At 44.6% G+C, this 20,988-nt stretch overlaps 2 protein-coding genes across 6 annotated transcripts in view; one reads left to right on the top strand and one right to left on the bottom strand.

Annotated features, from left to right (window-relative positions):
- The window catches only part of LOC120835292 (low-density lipoprotein receptor-related protein 1), a 72,205-nt gene extending 55,912 nt beyond the window's left edge, over positions 1 to 16,293 (top strand). For 2 of the 4 annotated variants that reach the window (XM_040204085.2, XM_078092131.1), the window contains 46 exons: positions 882 to 1,007; positions 1,238 to 1,366; positions 1,466 to 1,585; positions 1,683 to 1,796; positions 1,887 to 2,036; positions 2,283 to 2,405; positions 2,504 to 2,620; positions 2,926 to 3,054; positions 3,148 to 3,270; positions 3,383 to 3,523; positions 3,867 to 4,054; positions 4,144 to 4,327; positions 4,406 to 4,491; positions 4,578 to 4,697; positions 4,826 to 5,013; positions 5,241 to 5,446; positions 5,545 to 5,733; positions 5,814 to 5,962; positions 6,074 to 6,167; positions 6,261 to 6,377; positions 6,482 to 6,601; positions 7,121 to 7,243; positions 7,621 to 7,746; positions 7,840 to 7,956; positions 8,615 to 8,721; positions 8,808 to 8,940; positions 9,044 to 9,166; positions 9,257 to 9,379; positions 9,559 to 9,699; positions 9,787 to 9,924; positions 10,046 to 10,165; positions 10,258 to 10,523; positions 10,628 to 10,809; positions 10,953 to 11,059; positions 11,211 to 11,330; positions 11,461 to 11,637; positions 11,764 to 11,904; positions 11,994 to 12,167; positions 12,385 to 12,546; positions 12,673 to 12,856; positions 12,960 to 13,067; positions 13,144 to 13,217; positions 13,316 to 13,409; positions 13,562 to 13,600; positions 14,347 to 14,491; positions 14,604 to 16,293. In XM_040204085.2, coding sequence (XP_040060019.2) covers positions 882 to 1,007; positions 1,238 to 1,366; positions 1,466 to 1,585; positions 1,683 to 1,796; positions 1,887 to 2,036; positions 2,283 to 2,405; positions 2,504 to 2,620; positions 2,926 to 3,054; positions 3,148 to 3,270; positions 3,383 to 3,523; positions 3,867 to 4,054; positions 4,144 to 4,327; positions 4,406 to 4,491; positions 4,578 to 4,697; positions 4,826 to 5,013; positions 5,241 to 5,446; positions 5,545 to 5,733; positions 5,814 to 5,962; positions 6,074 to 6,167; positions 6,261 to 6,377; positions 6,482 to 6,601; positions 7,121 to 7,243; positions 7,621 to 7,746; positions 7,840 to 7,956; positions 8,615 to 8,721; positions 8,808 to 8,940; positions 9,044 to 9,166; positions 9,257 to 9,379; positions 9,559 to 9,699; positions 9,787 to 9,924; positions 10,046 to 10,165; positions 10,258 to 10,523; positions 10,628 to 10,809; positions 10,953 to 11,059; positions 11,211 to 11,330; positions 11,461 to 11,637; positions 11,764 to 11,904; positions 11,994 to 12,167; positions 12,385 to 12,546; positions 12,673 to 12,856; positions 12,960 to 13,067; positions 13,144 to 13,217; positions 13,316 to 13,409; positions 13,562 to 13,600; positions 14,347 to 14,491; positions 14,604 to 14,744 — 6,278 coding nt within the window. In that variant the 3' untranslated portion in view covers positions 14,745 to 16,293. The remainder of the gene's footprint in view (positions 1 to 881; positions 1,008 to 1,237; positions 1,367 to 1,465; positions 1,586 to 1,682; positions 1,797 to 1,886; positions 2,037 to 2,282; positions 2,406 to 2,503; positions 2,621 to 2,925; positions 3,055 to 3,147; positions 3,271 to 3,382; positions 3,524 to 3,866; positions 4,055 to 4,143; positions 4,328 to 4,405; positions 4,492 to 4,577; positions 4,698 to 4,825; positions 5,014 to 5,240; positions 5,447 to 5,544; positions 5,734 to 5,813; positions 5,963 to 6,073; positions 6,168 to 6,260; positions 6,378 to 6,481; positions 6,602 to 7,120; positions 7,244 to 7,620; positions 7,747 to 7,839; positions 7,957 to 8,614; positions 8,722 to 8,807; positions 8,941 to 9,043; positions 9,167 to 9,256; positions 9,380 to 9,558; positions 9,700 to 9,786; positions 9,925 to 10,045; positions 10,166 to 10,257; positions 10,524 to 10,627; positions 10,810 to 10,952; positions 11,060 to 11,210; positions 11,331 to 11,460; positions 11,638 to 11,763; positions 11,905 to 11,993; positions 12,168 to 12,384; positions 12,547 to 12,672; positions 12,857 to 12,959; positions 13,068 to 13,143; positions 13,218 to 13,315; positions 13,410 to 13,561; positions 13,601 to 14,346; positions 14,492 to 14,603) is intronic. The other 2 variants (XM_040204087.2, XM_078092132.1) reach the window with 1 other exon arrangement.
- Positions 16,294 to 16,363: 70 nt separating this feature from the next.
- Positions 16,364 to 20,919, bottom strand: dtx3lb.2 (deltex E3 ubiquitin ligase 3L b, tandem duplicate 2). 2 transcript variants are annotated; one of them, XM_040204156.2, is made up of 9 exons: positions 20,733 to 20,789; positions 20,377 to 20,423; positions 20,206 to 20,247; positions 19,568 to 19,726; positions 18,717 to 18,909; positions 18,452 to 18,609; positions 17,219 to 18,367; positions 16,916 to 17,133; positions 16,364 to 16,797 (listed from the first exon to the last, which is right to left on the bottom strand). In XM_040204156.2, exons 5-9 carry the CDS (start codon positions 18,823 to 18,825, stop codon positions 16,728 to 16,730), a joined length of 1,704 nt encoding a protein of 567 aa, XP_040060090.1. In that variant the 5' UTR covers positions 18,826 to 18,909; positions 19,568 to 19,726; positions 20,206 to 20,247; positions 20,377 to 20,423; positions 20,733 to 20,789; the 3' UTR covers positions 16,364 to 16,727. The 2 variants fall into 2 exon arrangements, with proteins under 2 accessions (XP_040060090.1, XP_040060091.1); XM_040204157.2 differs by lacking the exon at positions 19,568 to 19,726 and having other exon boundaries at positions 20,733 to 20,919.
- Positions 20,920 to 20,988: the final 69 nt, after the last annotated feature.

Genomic DNA, 20,988 nt, shown 5'->3' with positions numbered 1-20,988 from the left:
TTTTACACACAGAGGGATCCAGCTTTGTGTATAAGAGTGTGTGTGTGTGTGTGTGTGTGTTTTGGTGCTACTGTGCGAAGATAGTGTGAAGTACATAATGCTTAGCACTGGGTGATATGCATAAAGTAACAGCGATATTTCCATGAATCCCATTTTCATTCATAAGAATCTTTTAAATGAATATTTATTATGATTTTGATCATCATTTGATTTTCTGTCAAAATCTAACCTCTAAATATAGACTTAAGTATCTTGACAAGAATGCCTTTCATCACAATGGTGCAAAATAGAAGGTAGTTTGAAATGCATAGCTACAACATTGACGCGCAGTTAATGAGGTGACAGAACTAATCTAGGAGGGACAGTGAAAAATATAAGGTGATGACATTTTACAAATTACCAACATCCGCTCTGTATTACCACAGAAAAGTGCCTGCTGAATTCATGATTTCTCTTACACTTCTCCACCTCTTTCTCAAGCTCATCTTGTTCTATATCTCCCATCAATGGGGCCCTGCATTTTTTCTCTCTCTACCATATCGTCAGCCATCCTCTTCCTCCTCAGTAAACTCTCTCGCGCCCCAATACGCACCGGGACCATGTAAGCAGAGCGCCTGTGGTAATAGCGGCAAATCCCATTTAGATTGAGTCACAATGACATGCGCAGTCAGTGAAGGCATCACCACATTCACGCAGGCGTATGTGTCTGCTGATGTGAATGCAGACATGGGAGGGTGGGTGTTTGCTTCTTTGTCGGAAGGGTGAATGAAGGGTGAAATCCTCAGCCGACTCACGCCTGTGTGTGTTTGTGTGCGCGTGTTAACATGAGCAGACTCGTGAAATGTGGCTAACCCTTCCTAACTTTCCTCATTTCTGCATAGGTGAGTTCTCTTTGTGCCGTGTTAACAATGGAGGGTGTCAGGACCTTTGTTTGCTGACCTCTGAGGGAAGGGTCAACTGCAGTTGCCGTGGCGACAGGAAGCTTTTGGAAGACAACACCTGCATAGGTAACACAGAACAGGGATTCCTAATAGAATTTTGGCTTAAAATGCCAATGGCTGGGACACCATATGAAGGGGTTCTAATGAAGTTACCCTATGCATGCAATTTGATGAAAATATATTTTATTTTATTTAGAAAAACAAGATCAGGCTTTTAATGGATTTGAATGAGCACATAGGATTCTCCAGGCTGTTAGGCCACTCTCTCTCAGTGCATTTTTGTCTTTCTCTCACAGCGCTCAACACTACATGTAACAACATCGATGAGTTTGAGTGTGGAAATGGAGATTGTATTAACTACACCCTAACCTGCGATGGCATGGCCCACTGCAAAGACAAGTCTGATGAGAAGCAGTCCTACTGTGGTAAGTTGAATCTGTTTCTCAGTAAAAAAACTCCTTTACCCATGTTTGTGTGGTGACATTTGCAGTTTGATTCTGTATCATTTCCTGTCCGATCCTCAGCCAACCGCGTGTGCAAGAAGGGTTATAGACGATGCGTGAACAGCCGTTGTGTGGGGCATAGCTCTTGGTGCAACGAGCAGGACGACTGCGGTGACAATTCTGATGAAGTCTTCTGTAACAGTGAGTCAAGGATTCTGACTAAACAAGTTATTCTCGCCTGCATTCCTAAGATATTTATGAACTCCATTTGACAAACACGCTGTTGTTTTTTTGTCAGCTACACTGTGCACAGCCGATCAGTTCCAGTGTAAAGATGGTGGCTGCATCTCCAACTCCAGCAAGTGTAACCAGAAAGTGGACTGTGCGGATGCCAGTGACGAGACAAACTGCAGTAAGTTGAAATGATCTGATTCATTCAGAACGACTGAAGCCACATCCCCACAGGCTATGGTATAAAGTAGTGCTGCTCTCTTTTATTAAGCTGCCACAGACTGTTCCAGTTACTTCCATCTGGGAGTGAAAGGAGTGACATTTCAGAAGTGCGAGTTCACTACGCTCTGCTATGCCCCTTCATGGCTGTGTGATGGAGCTAATGACTGTGGAGACTTCTCAGATGAAAGAAATTGCCCAGGTATTTTATACTCATATAAATTTTGTTACAGCTAAATAAATGTACTATTGCACTATTCATGCACTATTCAGGGGGAAATGTGAGAATTATTTTTTTTGTATTCCAAAAACAATACTTTCATCCATTAAGTTGTGGTTTTGGAAGAAAAATCTCCTTAAAAGTGGTTGCACTGTATAATTTTGTATTTCTCTCTACTGCCTTGATGTTTTTCTCCAATGACTTTCTACTTTTCTGTCGCTTTGCCAGGGAGCGGGAAAACAAAGTGTCCGACGCCCTTTTTCGCCTGTCCAAGTGGCCGCTGTATCCCTATGAGCTGGACCTGCGATAAGGAGAATGACTGTGAGAACGGTGCAGACGAGGCTCACTGTGGTAAGCGTAGATACTAGAGCCCAAACATGCTCCATTGACCGTTACTTTGTTTTGCCGCTTGTATTTTGCAATTCATACAATCTTTCTGGACCTCCTAGATAAATTCTGCTCAGCCTCTCAGTTTGAGTGTGGGAACCACCGCTGCATTCCCAACCGCTGGGTGTGCGACGGAGCCGACGACTGTGGCGACAGCAGCGATGAGGACACCAAGTGCAGTGAGTGTTGGGCACAAACCTTTATTAAATACAAAAACAAGATTAATAAGAATATACATTATTAAAACCGCTCACAGGTGGATATTGTGATATCCACATGTGGATCTTTTAACTAACCTAATGGACTAAATATTGGCGTGCAACATTCGCAAATAATGTAGGTTTTTTTGACAGCTTAAAGCAATCATGCTGCCTATGAAACAATTTTCTAAACAATTACCTGATTGTTGGCGGGATGGATTCACAATTACTCAAGGGCAAACAATGGCTTCAAAATAATCTGGAAATACCTCTTTCCAACACAGAGACCAAAACTTGCAGTCCCGAGGCGTTCCAGTGTCCAGCATCCCATATGTGTATCCCCCAGCGTTGGAAGTGTGACGGAGATAAAGACTGTCCCGACGGGGCTGACGAGAGTGTCAAAGCTGGCTGTGGTTAGAATAACCCCGACAAAGAAAAATATCAAACTTGTCTGCACTTTTTGTGGTCATTTTGCAGGATTCACTCACCAAAAATGTCTTTCTCAGTGTTCAACAACACGTGCAGCGGCGAAGAGTTCATGTGCCAGAACCGACAGTGTATCCCCAAACACTTTGTGTGTGACCATGACAACGACTGCAGCGACAGCTCAGACGAGTCCCAGGAGTGCGGTGAGTGGAGCCATGGCGTCTTATTCCTGATTAGACGATATCTAATCCTTGCCTTTTCTCAACAGTAAGATCAAACAGCCCTATAAGCCCTTGTGCCGTTTGTCACACACAGAATATCCGACATGTGGACCCAATGAATTCCGCTGTGCCAATGGACGCTGCCTCATCCAGAGTTCGTGGGAGTGTGATGGAGACTTCGACTGTCATGACCGCTCAGACGAGGCCCCCAAGAACCCGCACTGCACTGGCCCAGGTTTGTTACCAATAGCCCCTCTAATTTTTATTTGTTTATATTATTGGATCATTCATTCAGATCAACAGCAAAGAGAGCCAACACCAAAAAGGCCCTCCAGTATAAAATATAGCACATGTCATCGCTGAGATTTAATTAATTCCTGAAATGATATCAGCCCTACTGGTGTAGGGATACATCGATGTTGGGTCGATAGTGACTCAAATAGCTGCATCAAGTATCGGTGACAACGGGGCTTATGTATTCAATTACATTTTTTGTTCATCTGTGTCTGGATTGAAAAAGTCAGATCGGTTCATGCCTAACTGACATCGACTCCTCATTTCTTTCTATCTTTTTACAGAGAAGAAATGCAACGACACGGAGTATTCCTGCAATAATGGAAACTGCCTCAATGATACATTGCTTTGTGACCATAAGGACGACTGTGGCGACGGCTCGGATGAGTTGAACTGTTTTATTAACGAGTGCCTCAATAGCAAACTGAGTGGCTGCTCCCAGCTCTGTGAGGACCTTAAAATAGGCTTCAAGGTAAGGAAACACTATGAAGTCCTGACTTGAGCTTTCCAGTGGGAGCATGCACTGTTGCTTTACCTGTTCTGTACTTGGCCAACTCACAGTGTAGATGCCAAACTGGTTTCCGTCTGAAAGGCGATGGGAAGACGTGCACCGACATAGATGAGTGCACAACCACCTATCCGTGCACACAGCGCTGCATCAACACACATGGCAGCTTCCACTGTCTGTGTGTGGAGGGATTCCAGCTTAGCCCTGAAAACCCCACCATATGCAAATCCACTTCGGGTAAGAAAAATGACACGATTAGTAACATCTAGGAAGTGTTTAAATCCACTCACACATATGATGTGCTCCTCCCGGCAGATGAAGAACCCTTCCTGATCTTTGCCAACCGTTACTATCTGAGGAAGCTCAACCTGGATGGCTCCAACTACACACTGCTCAAACAGGTAAGACTTGCAGATAATTTCTGAGATCTCCTGAAATTGGGGATTTCTAACAGGCTCAGACTGATGCAGCTACTGTGCTTTGACAGGGATTAAACAATGCTGTGGCTCTGGACTTCGACTATCGCCAGCAGATGATTTATTGGACAGATGTGACCACCCAGGGCAGCATGATCCGACGCATGCACATCAACGGCAGCAATGTTCAGGTCTTAACATACCTCCTGTCAAATTAATGCTTTTTTGTGACTTATACGCATGCATGTGAAGTAAAAGCCTAGGAAAAAATAAATTTAAAGTGTTCATTCAAAATATGCACTACTTGGTCATTTGATAGGTCCTTCACCGCACGTCGCTCAGCAACCCTGACGGCCTGGCAGTAGACTGGGTAGGAGGAAACCTGTACTGGTGTGATAAGGGAAGGGACACTATCGAGGTGTCAAAGCTGAACGGAGCGTACCGAACAGTTCTGGTCAACAGCGGCCTGAGGGAGCCCCGTGCCGTGGCTGTCGACGTGCGCTACGGGTAAGACGGATGTTCTGGGTCAAAAAGTAGGAGCAACGCGTTTTGTGAGCAGAGAAACTTAGTTTCATTCTGTTTGGATGGCAGAGGACCACATTTTACACCGCAGTGCACTGCAAGTTAAATTGCCTACTCAGTTACATTCAATAAATACGCACTAGGCAGACTTTTTATTGCTGTGGATTTTGTCGTGACCAATAAACCTTACTAATACATTACATCCCTGATAGGTACTTATACTGGTCAGACTGGGGTGACACCCCACACATAGGAAGGATCGGGATGGATGGCTCCAACAGGAGTGCCATCGTGGAGGATAAAATCACCTGGCCCAATGGCCTCACGCTCGACTTTATCAATGACCGCATCTACTGGGCCGATGCTCGAGAGGACTACATCGCCTTTGCCAGCCTGGATGGAACCAACAGACACACAGGTATTACACATGTATTACACACACAAACTTAATCTGTGCGTGCAATTTTTCATTTATCGTTACTAATTGACTTTCTCTTTGTGCGTGTTCCCCCGTAGTTCTTGTGCAGGATATCCCCCACATCTTTGCTATGACTCTCTTTGAGGAGTACATCTACTGGACAGACTGGGAGACAAAGTCTATCAATCGCGCTCATAAGACACTGGGAATCAACAAGACCGTGCTGATCAGCACCTTACACAGACCGATGGACGTTCACATTTACCATCCGTACCGCCAGCCTGAGGGTAAAACCAAGTAACCGTCATTGATAAGTGCTCAGTGCAAATCTCCGTCCATGGGAATCTGATCATTTCCCTTTCTTTAGTGGCCGAACACCCGTGCCAAATAAACAACGGAGGCTGCAGTAACCTATGTCTGCTCTCACCTGGCGGGGGCTACAAGTGTGCCTGCCCCACTAACTTCTACCTTGCAGCTGATGGCAGACAGTGCTTGTCCAACTGCACTGCTAGTCAGGTGAGCTAGCCTGACGCTAATGTTTCAGACTGTATAAACACATTTCATACATTTTTTTACACATTTTATTCTATATTTTTATATAAATACGTATCTCTTCTGTCTCTTCAGTTTGTCTGCAAAAATGATAAGTGCATTCCGTTTTGGTGGAAGTGTGATACTGAGGATGACTGCGGGGACCGCTCAGATGAGCCTGCAGACTGCCGTGAGTGATGTTTGTAGCCTGTGTACAAAATCGAGGATTATATATCGGTATTGTTTCTTCTAGATAATAGTGATGGGTGTTTTGTCTCCACAGCTGAGTTTAAGTGCCGACCGGGCCAGTTTCAGTGTGGTACAGGGATCTGCACCAACCCGGCCTACATCTGTGATGGCGACAATGACTGCCAAGACAACTCCGATGAAGCCAATTGTGGTACAGGCATCTAGTCGTGCTTAATCATAGTGATGGTAATTTAAATATTTTCCCTAGACAAACTCATAATAACCCATATCCTTTTGTTGTCTTCCTGTCTCCAGACATCCACGTGTGCCTGCCAAGTCAATTTAAATGTTCCCACCCAAGTCGCTGCATTCCTGGCATCTTCCGTTGCAATGGACAAGACAACTGTGGAGAGGGAGAGGATGAGAAAGACTGTCGTGAGTTTCATTGCCCTGTGTATCCCATGTGTCTTCTGCTTTTTCCAGTTTTGCCTGGCTAGTGACAGGGCCTAGGGATTTATTTATCTGAACATGTTGGTGCAAAGCAAGACAACTTTACAAGTTGAAGTCTGGCTACATTTTATCCTCAGCGGATGAGTCCTACTATTTATAGTGACCACTTTGGCCTTTTCTCAACCACCATCATGGCACTCAGCACAGCTTCCACTTTTACATGTTGTATCTCCAAATCTCATGAGCAGATAGGAGGCTGAGCACATTCATGGCGTCACATGAACTGTTCTGTCGTACCATCCTAAAGTCCAAATTTACATTTGAGGACCTTTAAACTGCAAGGCTGCAAAAAAGAATTGCAAAATCACCATTCATTTATGCAAAGAATATTTCAGTCACTAGGAGCTGCTGGCAGGACTTCAGCATTGAGGTTGTTTTCATTTGTGAAATTTGTGATACGGTAGCTATTCTTCTGTATTGATTGGCAAATATGTTTTTCTGCAGCGGAAGTGACATGTGCCCCCAACCAGTTCCAGTGTGCCATCACCAAGCGCTGTATTCCACGCGTGTGGGTGTGTGACAGAGACAATGACTGTGTCGATGGATCCGATGAGCCCGCCAACTGCAGTAAGACATAGCTCATTACTGTACAAAACGCCAGGCTGCTTTAGAAATAATTCCAAGCATGTACGGTATGTTTTGGCAATTGTTATCATCATCAGGATCCACAAGAGGAAATCAAGTTCTGTTGATCAGAAAAAGCATTTGACCTATCAATCAAGAAGAGGACCCATGCGTTCGTGCATACTACTTGATTTGCATAAATAAGTTATTCTTATATAATTATAAGACCGCTTCCTGAGAAACGTTTTTTAGTAGAATTATAACAGGTTAGTCAGCAGTTCAGTATATAGTTTAGATCCGTCAATGCTGCTACAGAAAGAGAGTGTAAAAGCGCGTTTTGTCACGTCAGTCGGCCTAATCCATTCAATCCTTTCTATCAGCTCAAATGACATGTGGTGTGGATGAATTCCGCTGCAAGGACTCAGGCCGCTGCATCCCAGCACGCTGGAAGTGTGACGGAGAGGATGACTGTGGAGACGCTTCGGATGAGCCCAAGGAGGAGTGTGGTAAGGACAGTGGGGCGGACAAAGAAATAAAAAAGAAGGAAAGCTGTTAGCAGAGCATAACGCTTGTACTTATCCTGTCTGTTTGGTGCTCAGACGAGCGGACATGTGAACCATACCAGTTCCGCTGTAAGAACAACCGCTGTGTGCCGGGCCGCTGGCAATGTGACTACGACAACGACTGTGGGGACAACTCTGACGAAGACAAGTGTGGTAGGTTCCCAAACAGCCTAGACCAACACTCATTGTCTATATATCGAAGCAACCATTCATAATATGATATGAGTTCTACTGTAAGCACACAGCTGGTAAGCCATGTGTCACCTTTCACTGTGTTTGTCCGTCATATTTACACAATTAAACGCATGGTTGAGACTTCTCTTTTGCTTTAATTAGTCCTGTGGCCATTTGCACATCTCACATCATCTCATGTCTATTTTGCATTTCACACTGGCCTGTTGATGCGAGCCAGAGGTAGGTGTTCTCACAGTTTCAGCTCAACCATTCACAACCTCAGCTTCCCAACCCTTCATGTGCCTCCCAGCTTCTTTCGATCCGTAAGCCTTTTCTTTCCTTTTCAATCCCACTATCTCCTTAACGCCTTCCCTTCATACAATAGAGAATGTTGCACCATCCCCACCGCTGTGCCCCATGAGTCAACTCCCATAAAATGAATTAGCAGCCTGATTTTCTTCAAGTATGTTTGGCTCGCAAGAGAGTACCCTGCGCTCTTCTTCCAGTCTGCTCTATTTCCCAGCTTTCTCGTCTGTTTTCCCTTCCCTTGCGCCTCTCCTCGCTCCTCACCTTTACTCTCTGGTCCTGCTCAATTACCCTTGCTCACCCTTCTAAGCTGTCTTCTCTCGGTTCTCAGTGCCTCGCCAGTGTTCGGAGAGCGAGTTTTCCTGCACAAATGGCCGCTGCATTGCCGGGCGCTGGAAGTGCGATGGGGACCACGACTGTGCTGATGGTTCTGATGAGGTATCACAGCCGTTTCTCATCAACATTCCACCTCTAAATTTGAAAAAGTAGAGGCGGTAATGAAAACAATCCCCTTTTTTTTCCAGAACGGCTGCGACGTGAAGTGCGACAGTGATCAGTTTCAGTGCAAAAACGGCCATTGCATCGCCATCCGCTGGCGCTGCGATGCTGATGTTGACTGTTTGGATGGCAGCGATGAGATCAAATGTGACAGTGGCGGTAAGGAACACACACTTATTTTCTCCTGGATGTTTATGAAGCAGCAGCAGCTTTTATGTGTCATTCATTTCTCTTTCCTCTTCTCGCATTGCTGTTCTTCCAGTGGGTAGACACTGCCCCCTAGATGAGTTCCAGTGCAACAACACTCTTTGTAAACCTTTGGGCTGGAAGTGTGACGGCGAGGATGACTGTGGAGATAACTCGGATGAGGACGCAGAACACTGTGGTGAGAATCAGTGTGTTTTGTCAGCATTCCTGAAGACCGCTGAATACCGTGCACCCTCTTTCCTAATGTTTCTCTCCTTCTGTCCTTTAGTTAACTTCCAATGCCCCCCCACAAGGCAGTTTCGATGTCGTAATGATCGCGTGTGTCTGTCTTTATCAAAACGCTGTGATGGCGTCAACAACTGCGGGGACAACAGCGACGAAGTCAACTGCCGTAAGTTTGTTTGTCTATTTAATCATTTCAAAGAAATACAAAGTCTTACTACCTCACTGTAAATTTAAACTATTCAAGAAAGCATTTTGCTTTAAATTGCAATAGGATAGCACTCCAAATTGCGGGTTGAGGTGATCTATGCAGCTAAATTAGAGTGTTCACCTCTGTGACCCCTGCAGCATCGGTCCCTCCCACACCAGTATGTCAAAAAGATGAGTTCCAGTGCTCTAGTGGCCGTTGCATCAGCTCTGTCCTGCGCTGCAACTACTTCAACGACTGCGAGGACTATGGTTCGGATGAAGTCAACTGCAATAAGAAAGGTGCGTTGTGTCACAGTATGGATGTCTTAGTGACAGTGTGATGAAAGTGTCTATGGGAGTTTGCGCGACCCGTTGCTTTTCTTGCAGACACGGTGCTGAATGACTGCCGCAGTAACAGGACAGTGTGTGGAGATGGAGATGAAGCTCATTGTGTGGTGAACGGCACCGACTCCTTCTGCTCCTGCAAGCCCGGCTTCCAGTCCAACGGCCGTAACAGCTGTGAAGGTAACGTTTCCTTCGTGACCTTGCTCGCGTATCATTTTGTTTGTCGTGGTTACAATCTGTTCCTTGAAGACTTCAAACTGTATGTGATGTGTATCTCTATGTGGCCTCTGGGTGTTTGCAGATAAGAACGAGTGTAAGCAGTTTGGAGTGTGTTCCCACATCTGCAACAACACAAAGGGTTCCCACAAGTGCAGCTGCTACAAGTACTTCTCCAGAATCAATGACACCTGCAAGGCTGATGGTGAGTACTTTCACCACAACTAATCTCTTTGCAAGCATATTTATGTACTTCTCGCTACAATGATCTGTTGGTCCGTTTCTGCACATCCCCAGCTCCCAGACAAGTGCTCTACATCGCTGACGACAGTGAGATACGCAGCCTGGACCCTTCCATGCCAAACTGGCGCTACGAGCAGGTCTTCCAGGGCGATGCTAACGTGCGCATTGACGCCATGGATTTGCATGTGAAGGAGAACCGGATCTACTGGACAAACTGGCACACGGGGCGGATCTCTTCCTACGATTTGCCTTCTTCCTCCTCCTCCCCCAACAGCAACCGCAACCGACGCCAAAGTGACTCAAGGGTCACAAATGTTGAAGTAACTATTTATATATACATATATGTGCCTACGCTTTTGCATGCCTATGACGTAAAACACAGACAAAACCGACGAGTGTCCCATTGCTGTTTCTCTGTGTTCAGATCTCGGATCTGAAGATGCCTCGTGGCATTGCTGTGGACTGGGTGGCAGGGAACTTGTACTGGACCGACTCTGGTAGAGACGTCATTGAGGTGGCCCAGATAGGTGGCGGACGCTACCGCAAAACACTCATCTCTGGCATGATCGATGAGCCTTATGCCATTGTCGTAGACCCACAGAGAGGGTGAGTGAGTCCTTGTTTGGAGAGTGCGGCGGTGGGAACGTGGCAGTGACATTAGCTACCTGTAGAAAATCACAAGAATGCAAATGAAGATTTCAATGTGATAATGCCAGTGATAAACTAAGCCTTTGCTTGTCCTTTGTTAGAAAAATGTACTGGGCAGATTGGGGGAACCATCCCAAGATCGAAACAGCTGCTATGGACGGTACCATGAGAGAGACGCTGGTGGACGAAAACATTCAATGGCCAACTGGTAAAACATGCACACACACTGGTACCTCTCCTTACAAGGTTATTTATTGGTCGTTGATTGTACATGTATGTAGCATGGCAGATAGTTCTGTGACATTTAATTATAGTGGTGTGTGTAGGATCAGGATGAATCTCTCTCCCTCTCCGCATAGGTCTAGCGGTGGACTACTTCAACGAACGTCTATTCTGGGCCGACGCTAAGCTCAGCTTGATCTGCAGTGTGAGGCTGAATGGCAGCGATGTGGTTGTGGCTGTAAACAGCATTACGAACAGTTGAGTGGCAAATTCTGTAATCTCGACAAGCAATAATCCACAGTGACCAGTCTTTATTCGTCATCAGTGCGTGCACAATGTAAGAATCTGTAGTTTTGCATTCAACATGGCTCCTCTGTTTCTACACAGAGCTCCACAAGCCCTTCGGCATCGATGTCTTTGAGGACTACATCTACGGCGTCACCTACATTAACAACCAGGTCTTCCGAGTGAATAAGTTTGGCAAAGGCCCCATTGAGAACCTGACGACCGGATTGAACCACGCCTCAGACATCGCCCTGTACCACCGCTACAAGCAGCCCGAGAGTCAGTAAAAATCAGACAGATCTCTCATCAGCAGTAATGCTCACTGAAACTAAGGCAGTGAAGATGAGATGACAAAGGCAGAGAGTTATTTTTTTCTAATACCAGTTCTCTTCCTGTCTTTGCCAGTAACCAATCCCTGCGACAAGAAGAAATGTGAATGGCTGTGTCTGCTGAGCCCCAGTGGACCAGTGTGCATCTGTCCCAATGGACGCACGTTGGACAACGGCACATGTCTGGAGCTGCCCACTCCCACTCAGTCTCCTATCTGTGAGCAAGCACACCCTCCCACATCTATAACACACACATACCGGCAGCTGGACTTATTCTGTATGACTGAAAAACGTCCTTGTCTGCAGCTCCTCCCAGCGGTCCCTGCTTGGTCCAGTGTATGAACGGGGGAAGCTGCTTCCTGAATGCCCACAAGCAGCCCAAGTGTCACTGCCAACCTAATTATGGAGGAGATCGGTGTCAGATTGACTTGTGCAGGGATTACTGCAAGAATGGAGGCACATGCACACCTTCCCCTACGGGTAGGATATGGACCTTTCAAGCTGGCTCTGGCCAAAAATGTTTTGCGATAACTTTCTTTTGTTCAATGTAAAGTTTAAATACCGCTACATAGACTAAAGTATGGCTTTACCTACCACATGAATGTTTTCCCTAGTCCAGTAATACGATTCTTTCTTTCTCATCATCCGTGTTTCGCCTTCCCTTTATTTATCCCATCATATATGGTTCCTTCCACAGGTTCTCCTACCTGTCGATGCCCCACAGGCTTTACCGGGCCAAACTGTAACCTCCACACCTGTAAGGATTACTGCAAGAATGGAGGCAACTGTACAGTCAGCGCTGGAAACCAGCCGACCTGCAGCTGCCCCCTGTCCCTCCTGGGTGACCGGTGCCAGTACAGTGAGTGTTCCTACTATCTAACCAGCATGCAAGTTCAAAAATGTTTTTTGCCTTCGGAGTGTCTTGTAAGAGATTGCGATGTGTTTGGTTAGCAGTGCACTAACGTGTTTGTGTGTGTGTGAGCAGGAAGCTGTGAAGGCCACTGCCTGAACGAAGGCACGTGTCTGGAGAGTGAAAGCGGCTCAAAGCTGTGCCGCTGTCTGCCTCAGTACACCGGCAGCACTTGTGAGATTGACAAGTGTCACTATTGTCGCGACGGCGAGTGTATCCCCAGCAACGCCTTCACGTCTACCGGCGACTTCACCTGCCGGTAAGACATGAAATGTACTCAACATAAACAGACGCACAAAGAAACTTGAAACAAAACGTGCAAAGGTGTCTTTTTCATTCACAATATGTTCTGTCTTCCACAGCTGCTCAAATGGAAGAGTCCAGCCCAGCTGTTACACATGTGATACGAATGAGTACTGTGCAACTGGCCAGTGCTCTATTAACCCCGTCAGCCGCCTTCCAGAGTGCAGGTAAGGAGCAGAGATATCCCGGGGATACATGCAGTGAGTGCATGCGTCCATTTCCTCACTTCTTGTGTGTTTGTAGATGTTCCCCTGGCTGGACGGGGTATCGCTGTGAGTCCGTAGCCACCAGGGACGATTCCTCAAGTTCAGGTGGACGTGAGTCAATACTCCTCATTACGTCAATAGTTAATTGCATGTGATCCAATTCTCCATGCACTATTCTTATGTGTGTGTGTGTGTGTCTGTGACCGTAGGGACAGCCTCCATAGTGATCCCTGTGGTGCTGCTGTTGCTGCTGGTCCTGCTGGCTGCAGGAACGTTGATCTGGTATCGAAGGAGGATGAGAGGGTGAGTGACACTTTTCATTTTAAAACAAGAGACAGTTGAGACCTTTTGTTGACTTCTCCATCCTTCTCTATTTCTTCCTCTTCTCTCCTTTTCCTTTGTTCCTCCTGCACTTGTCTTCTCTTCTCCGTAACGGCCTCTCTTCTGCTCTTCAGGTCTAGCCGGCACAACAAAACCGGCTCCAGGCGCTTGCGGTAACGGTTGCGAGGGTTATACGTTCCTTGCATACCCTCATTCAGTTCTGCATCCTGATGCTTTCTCTTTCTCTCTCCATCCTTTACCCATAAGCCTTGGTTGCTGTGCAGTGTTTGGTCCCGTGTTGAATGCCGCGCCGTTCTCTCAGATGTTCATGGGCGCTAGCGCTCATCCCGCTCCTACAGTACCTCTCCTGTATGATTGCCCTCTTCAGAGCGGCCGAAGGGCAGATCTATTGAAACGATGCATTGAATAGATCTGTTCATGCACCAACCAGTGCTGTAGGGCCGTCATGCCGTTGTCCATCATACTGTGCCGTATTGTACTTACTGTGCTGTGCTGTGGTTTGTTTGGTGGTAGTGTCTCTCGTAGTGAGAAATCACAGGCATTTTTTTTGACTCAGTTTGGAAAATGCAGTATACAATCCAGCATTTACATAGATGTAGATACCATAGACAATACAGCCATCCATAGCATATTTAAGAGGATTCAATGTAGACCTATTGTTGCTTTAAAAGATCTGTACATCAGCAGTCCTTTAACCACGTCAGGATCTGTCATGGGCTACATAAATGCTGGGTTTGTGTTGGTGCTGTGGCTTAGTTCCCTCGGCCTGTGTGGTGGTCAGAGCCATGTGATCCCTCTTCTCTCTCTTCATAATGTGTCTCCCTGCTTGCACTGTGTAGGCTTTAATAACCTTGAATAAGACACGGAGGTTTGACTGTGTCCTTAATATGTTGTGTAGGGCAAAGGGCTTCCAGCACCAAAGGATGACCAATGGGGCCATGAATGTGGAGATAGGAAACCCTGCCTACAAGATCTACGAGGGAGAGCCGGACGACGACGCCGGGGAGCTGCTGGACGCAGACTTCGCCCTGGACCCAGACAAGGTAGAAAGCTAAAAAACTAGACATGCATTCATACAAACACACACACAGACACAAATGGTGTAGCCTCTGCTCGTACTGCATGTGTTGCATCTAATGGACGGCCCCTTTTCAGCCCACCAACTTCACAAACCCAGTGTATGCCACTCTGTACATGGGAGCACACAACAGCCGCAACTCTCTGGCCAGCACAGATGAGAAGAAGGAGTTGCTATCACGTGGAGATGAGGAGCCCCTCGTGGACCCGCTGACATAGACTGTGCATTGGCGTGCATCACAATATCCCAAACACCCCCCTCTTTTGGCCTTTTAAAGAAAAGAAAATGGAGAAAAAAAAGTGTGAGAGAAAATTGATTCCAAAAATTGTGAACACTGTATAAAATGTACAAAAATGAAGGACTACTTTTGTATGTGATTGCAGTATTATATTTTGTTCTTTTGAGATTCCTCTGGTCAAAAATGAATTAACATTTTCTATAAGAGATTTTTAATTTACACTTTGTCCCTTACCCTTTACCTAAATAGCCACTACCTCTGTGCAAAATGAAATGGAAACAAGAAAATCTGGAGAAAAGCTATCATTTGGAGCTATTTTAATTTTTTTATTTTTGTATGAATTGTATAGAAAAGAAAAAACAATTGTTCCATTTCACCAGTGCCAACTGTTTGTTTGTGTTGACTTTGAGCGGGAAAGGCAAAACTCAAAAGTTTTCTAAATCGGTACATATGTTGTCTTGCTGGAGAGTTGTGATAGCACCGTTTGTGTACAGCACATGGAAGATGTCAACACCAGATGGCAACTACACTATTTCCACATAACTTTTTTCAGAGAACAATATTCATGAAATGATTGTGTTGTCTTCCTTGCACAGAAATCATACCTTACGGCATAGTGTATACTGTAGGCTTTATACCGTACAATGTAAAACAGGTATGTGTGTTTTTATTACGTTGAATGACAGTTTATTGCTCAAGCGAGAGGGTGAGATTTGTTTTTGGTGTGTGATTGTTGAGTTGAAGAGCGAGAAAGTTGGTCATGGGTCAAACATTCCAGCCGCGGTGGTCGGAGATTACAGATGTAAAGACAGTCTTCCTTCACAAGGAAAGGGAGGCTGCAATTAAGAGTGAAATCTAAAAAAAACATGTTCCTTTGTCTTTTTTTTTCTGTCCATATATCATCACTTTGGCTTTGTGAGTAGATTTGTTTAGCTTCTTTTAAGAAGATCAAAGTCTGTACGGTCACAGTTTTGTAATGGCTCAGTCTCAAAGTGCATTATGTTCATTCGGTCTTCAGCATTTGTCTGCTCTTCTTGAACTCTTTCTAATCTCTCGCTCTCTCCTCTGTGCCCTGCTGCTGCTAATGCTGCCATTCTGGTCGCTCTGACACGTCCTTGCGCTCAGCCTTTCGTCGCGAAATTCTGCAGTCTGACAGAAATGTGTCGGCCATGTTAATGCACGTTAAAAATAACACCTATCTTTAATGTAACTACAATAACTTTTTATTTTGCTTTCCTGTCAGCAAGCGATATTTTACGCTGTTGTATGTTTTGACTTTATTTGAGAAAGAAGTACAATCATTTTACCTAAAGAACATTTTTGCAAAATCATACATGCATTTTCAGAATCGTTTGTGATTAGTCCTTGTTTTTTTTCTAATGGAAAATAGCTTTTATAGTACACGATGCATGGAGGCTCAGACTTTCTTCTGGAAAGAAATAATGTTTAATTTTTGCTGCAGTACTTTACAAACTAAATAACAGATATTGTTATAAATAAAAATTTAAAAACAATTGTACAGAAAACAAGTGAAATGTGTGCTGAGTTTTTTTCTCAACAAATGCCAAAATAGTGATGAATACAATGAGTCCGTTTGGGTTGGTTTAATCATTTATTGCAAATTGTAAATCAGATCGCGTACTGTAGTCATAAAGTTAAATTTATATAATCAAATGTCATCTTGTTCTGTTATATATTATCGATCAACTAAATAATGAGAAATCCTTCATTAAAGAAAGTTAGGTTTCATAAGGGAAGGTAATACATTCTACTAAACGATAAACTTTTCAGATGCAAATGCTGTCTGACACACCTCAAAGCCACCCATACTGATCATATGAAAAATTAAGAGACAGAAACAAATTCAATAATATGTGCATTACAGTAATTGCTTGTTCTACATGATCATATACATTTTTTTTTTTGTATGAAAACATCTCTCCTTTACTTTCCCTGGAAGTCGTCACTTGATGCCTTTGGCCTTCAGTTCCTCTTTGACTCTGCTCAGGTAGCCAGGATCAGGGTACCCAAACCTGTGGAAGCAGAGTGGAAGCAGAGCAAAGTGTTAATACACACAGTTGTTAGCATTTCAACAGGATTTACATTTAAAATATTTACATTAAAAAGAAGGAAGAGATTTGGCTACTGTACCTCTCTGGTCCCCCAGTAATAGAGGTTTTGTGGTGAATATCGTTCCAGGTCACTTGATTGTCCATCCCAGTCGTTACGGACGTCCCAATAGTGAAAATGAGCTTCTGGTCAAACGCTTTCTTTAACAGGTGCAGCACTTCTTTGCCCTCTTGGTTATTTGGCAGATATGCGGTTCTTTGAATACCTTCAAAACGCTTCCCAGGATTTGAATGCTTCTTCTGCAGAGGGAAATTTAAAAAAAGGTCAAAATAACTGACATCCATATTAGAAATAAAACTTGCCAAATTGAATGAAGTCATTTACCGTCTGTACTCCACCGAATATATTATAGTGGATGATTATACTGCCACAGTTTTTGAATCCAGGGACGTTATCGGGACATGAAGTCCACGTCATATTCCCTGGTGGCTGCATTCCCTCCATCAGACCGAAGACGTCTTTGCAAACCGGACAGATGGGTCCCATGCTCATGGTTGATCTATCCAGGCATTCTTTACAAAATTCATGTTTACACCTGAGCTGCTTCTTATTATTAAATGTATCTTTGCATATAGGACACTCTTTGTCTTCTGCTGAGTTGCCTGCTGTTGCTCCGCCTTCTGCGGGTGCTTCAGTGTTGTATCCCGACTGTCCATTGAACCCACGTCCACCGGAGGCTTCGTCCGACTCAGAGTCAGTCCGTCCAATGGCACCCGGTTGTCGGGCATAGTTCATAGGTGATGTTGCAGTCTTCTGGTACAGATGAAGAAGAGCCCTGACAGCGTGGCTCTCCATTGACATGTTTCCTCCAGATTTTTTGTAGTAGCAAGTTTTGACTTTGACTTTGCCCGGTTGGGTAAACGATTCTTTAAAGTCCACACCGAACTTAGTTTTGATATCAGCCAATTTATTGCTGAAGGAAATGGTTATCAGTTTCCAGTAGCTCTCCTCCATGGTCAGGCCATCAATGACAAGCGGGTCTGGGGTGCTCATGCCATTGTTCAGGGAAGTGTCTTGAGACAGCACTGGAGACTCTCCCAACCAGGGTCTGGTGTTTGTGTTTGGGGTTAAAGACTTTCTGAAGGCTTCTTGACTTTGACTTGGCCCAAATATGGTCATCTCTTCAGGCGATACGGTAAGCAGAAGCTTGTTTTCCATTCTCTGGATTTTTATTGTGTCCTTCCAGTCTGAATTCACTTCTTTGAGAGGAATAATTGAGCCATTTGATTCACAAGATTGGACAAGGGTTGTGAACTCAGAGAGAGCTTTTTGAGGGCCTCCATTCATCGATCCTTCTTTAAACGTCACAAGCACTTCTGCCGTGATAGTAACTCCATTCTCTTTCGCAATACGTTCCATTTCCTTCTTGTGGATGTGGGTCACGTAGCAGAAATCGTTCACTGGGACAGGACAAGTGCACTCCTCTCCTTCTGTAGGGTCTGCTCTATGCTGCACCGAAGGTTGCTCTTCCTCCTGAAAAAAACAGCATACTAACTAAGTACAAAGCCATCATTTTGAATTCAATTCAGTCCTGCAGATTCACCACACAGTACGTACATCATGATGCTCTGACACGGATGAAGGAGGGACCTTTCCTGAAGCTTCCTCTGGTGCTTGTTTCTCAAACGGTGTCAAAGAAATAGCCGATATTGTGACCATTTTTCCATCTTTTGCCACCAGTTGTTGTCCACTTAGTTTCTGAAGCTCACTCAGCGCTTGAAAGGAAAAAGTAAGATTTCCCATAGAATTGGAGAAAATTATTCTATACTTAAAATCTAACATGTTATATTTAAATGTATAATGTTTAAATGTCATACTATACCTGGAGCAGGTTGAAGACTTATAACTGCAATCCTGTCTTCTAAGATATTCAACACATTGCAGTCTCCAGAGTATTTGTTGTTGTGATTGTTGGCCCAACTCTGAAGCATCTTCTCCAGTTCAACTTTATATTTCTGCCGGGGAAAACCCTCTGACCACTTGACTGAGAGAAAAACTTGACCTTCTTCTTTGTTCTATTATAAAGTGACAGAGCCAGAAAACATGTTACAGTTAATATAACTGCATAATGAAGCAAGATAGTACAAAATCATCAATGCCATTCATCTTAAAAGTCATTCATCTTAAAATAACTAACGTTATCTCTAGAGAAGTGTGGAAATAATCAATAGGAAGTGAATGACAACAACTGGCTGCTTTTATGTCATATTTTTGTGCATGTTGTGTATAAAGCATTGAGGTCATATACATCCATATGCTATTGGAGGTAATGTATTTATAAAATTAACTAACATTGCTTTAATTACGTTACAATTTGTAGAAACTAATAATAATTAAATGGATTGTTTCATTTTGGAGACTGCTTGTTTTAGACTACGTGGTCGTCGAAGGACCCGGCCCACGTCGACCTCCCTAAGGATGCAGCCAGTGGGACGGATTTAAGCCCTCACAGAGTCAGCGACTCAGCGGGGGCGAGTCTCCCGTGAGGGTCCAGTCCGTGAGGGTGGAGATTGTATGGAAGCCCATTTCCGCCACACACACAAAAAAAAGAAGGGCTAGAAAGTCGAAATTATGACTTAAGAAATGCGCATGCGCAGGCTCCTTCGTTGTTTGGTACATTGACTTTCCAAATCCTCTTGGCGACTTCTTGTCAAAAGCGACCAGCGACCTTACCTGGTATTATTGGAGACTTTTGTGGCGTCTGACGTGACGCAGTGACTGCAGTCAGAGCCCAGAGGAGACGTACGTCACGTCCGGACTGAAATCACCGCGCGCATGCGCAAAGCCGCCGCTGATTCTGCAGTGTCTTTCCTCATTGAGAAAGTAGCAACACTGGTTCAATAAAGAGAGAACTCTCATCAGGACTTTTCAATCGTTACTAATCACGATAACTACGGAATAACTACCACCCGGAACGTATTTTATCTCCCTAGAAGTTTGATTTATTTCGGACTCGGAAATATCGAAGATAATTTAGTCTCCCCTGAAAGTCGGACGTCCCCGTCGTCCCTGTTTGTTATGAGAGTGCACTCCACTATGCAAGTGTCCGTAGGACGTTTACAGTTCGGTAAAGTTGGCAAGATATTCACAGATTCGGACACAATCGACACCTCTGTGTGACCGTAGACCGCAGTCACCAACCAAATCATAATTTCGACTTTTTCGCTTATAATTTTGACTTTATTAAGTCATAATTTCGACTTTACAACCCTTCTTTTTTGTGGCGGAAATGGGCTTCCATAGATTGTGATCGGTTACCGGGATATTCGTTTTTATTGAACACGTCACGTCTCACACGACACTTAACTTACCTCAGCCAACTTGTCATGAGGCTGCTGGCATGCGTCAGTAACCTACAAGAGGTTCAAATATAAGACATTTGCAATTGCATTTCATTTTAACTCCACTCACTCACTTGTATATATTCACACAAAATATCACAGCTCCCTAAATAGCTTTTTGCTCGACATAAGCTGACTCACCTCCATGGGCTCATCTTGGTTACTGCATGCCATTTTGAGTCTTCTTCCTTCAACACAAACCAAAACAATGGTGACAGAGTCCCTGTATGTTGTCCCACTGAACTAGTTTCATCGACTACCAATAATGCGTGTAATATATATCCTTGTAAAAAAGGGTCGAATGTGAAAACTATAAATAACTTGTAGGTACTGTTCCACTCCACTTTCGTTTACGTTGCGCGTAAGCTAGCCGGTTGTACATTTGCCTGAAATTATTCTTATTTCACTCATCGTTTTGTCACAAACGTTACATTAACGTTCAGACTCTCCATACAGCACGTAATATATGAATGTATGACGCATATGAATCGACTAACCTTCACCAGGCTCCCAACTTTCAACGCTGCTTCTTCCTGATAATTGAAAGCGAAAGTGGCTCCGCGAGACGAGAACAGTGACGTCACAGTGTGGGGAGCGAGGGAAGAGGAGGACTTTTCATTAAGAGATGTCCCTGCAGCTGCGGACTTTTCACTAAGAGATGTCCCTGCAGCCGCGGACTTTTCACTAAGAGATGTCCCTGCAGCTGAGGACTTTTCACTAAGAGATGTCCCTGCAGCCGCGGACTTTTCACTA

The sequence above is a fragment of the Gasterosteus aculeatus genome, chromosome 17, assembly GCF_964276395.1.
Source record: "Gasterosteus aculeatus chromosome 17, fGasAcu3.hap1.1, whole genome shotgun sequence".
Taxonomy (NCBI): domain Eukaryota; kingdom Metazoa; phylum Chordata; class Actinopteri; order Perciformes; family Gasterosteidae; genus Gasterosteus; species Gasterosteus aculeatus.
Note: the sequence above shows the minus strand (reverse complement) of the source record. Positions and strands in the feature narration are given on the sequence as shown.

Coding starts and splice junctions, on each gene's coding strand:
- dtx3lb.2 (XM_040204157.2), bottom strand. CDS start 20,409: ATGGCATGCAGTAACCAAGATGAGCCCATGGAG. Junction 20,248..20,376: donor ACCAAGATGAGCCCATGGAG/GTGAGTCAGCTT, acceptor AACCTCTTGTAG/GTTACTGACGCATGCCAGCA. Junction 18,910..20,205: donor CTCATGACAAGTTGGCTGAG/GTAAGTTAAGTG, acceptor ACTTTATAATAG/AACAAAGAAGAAGGTCAAGT.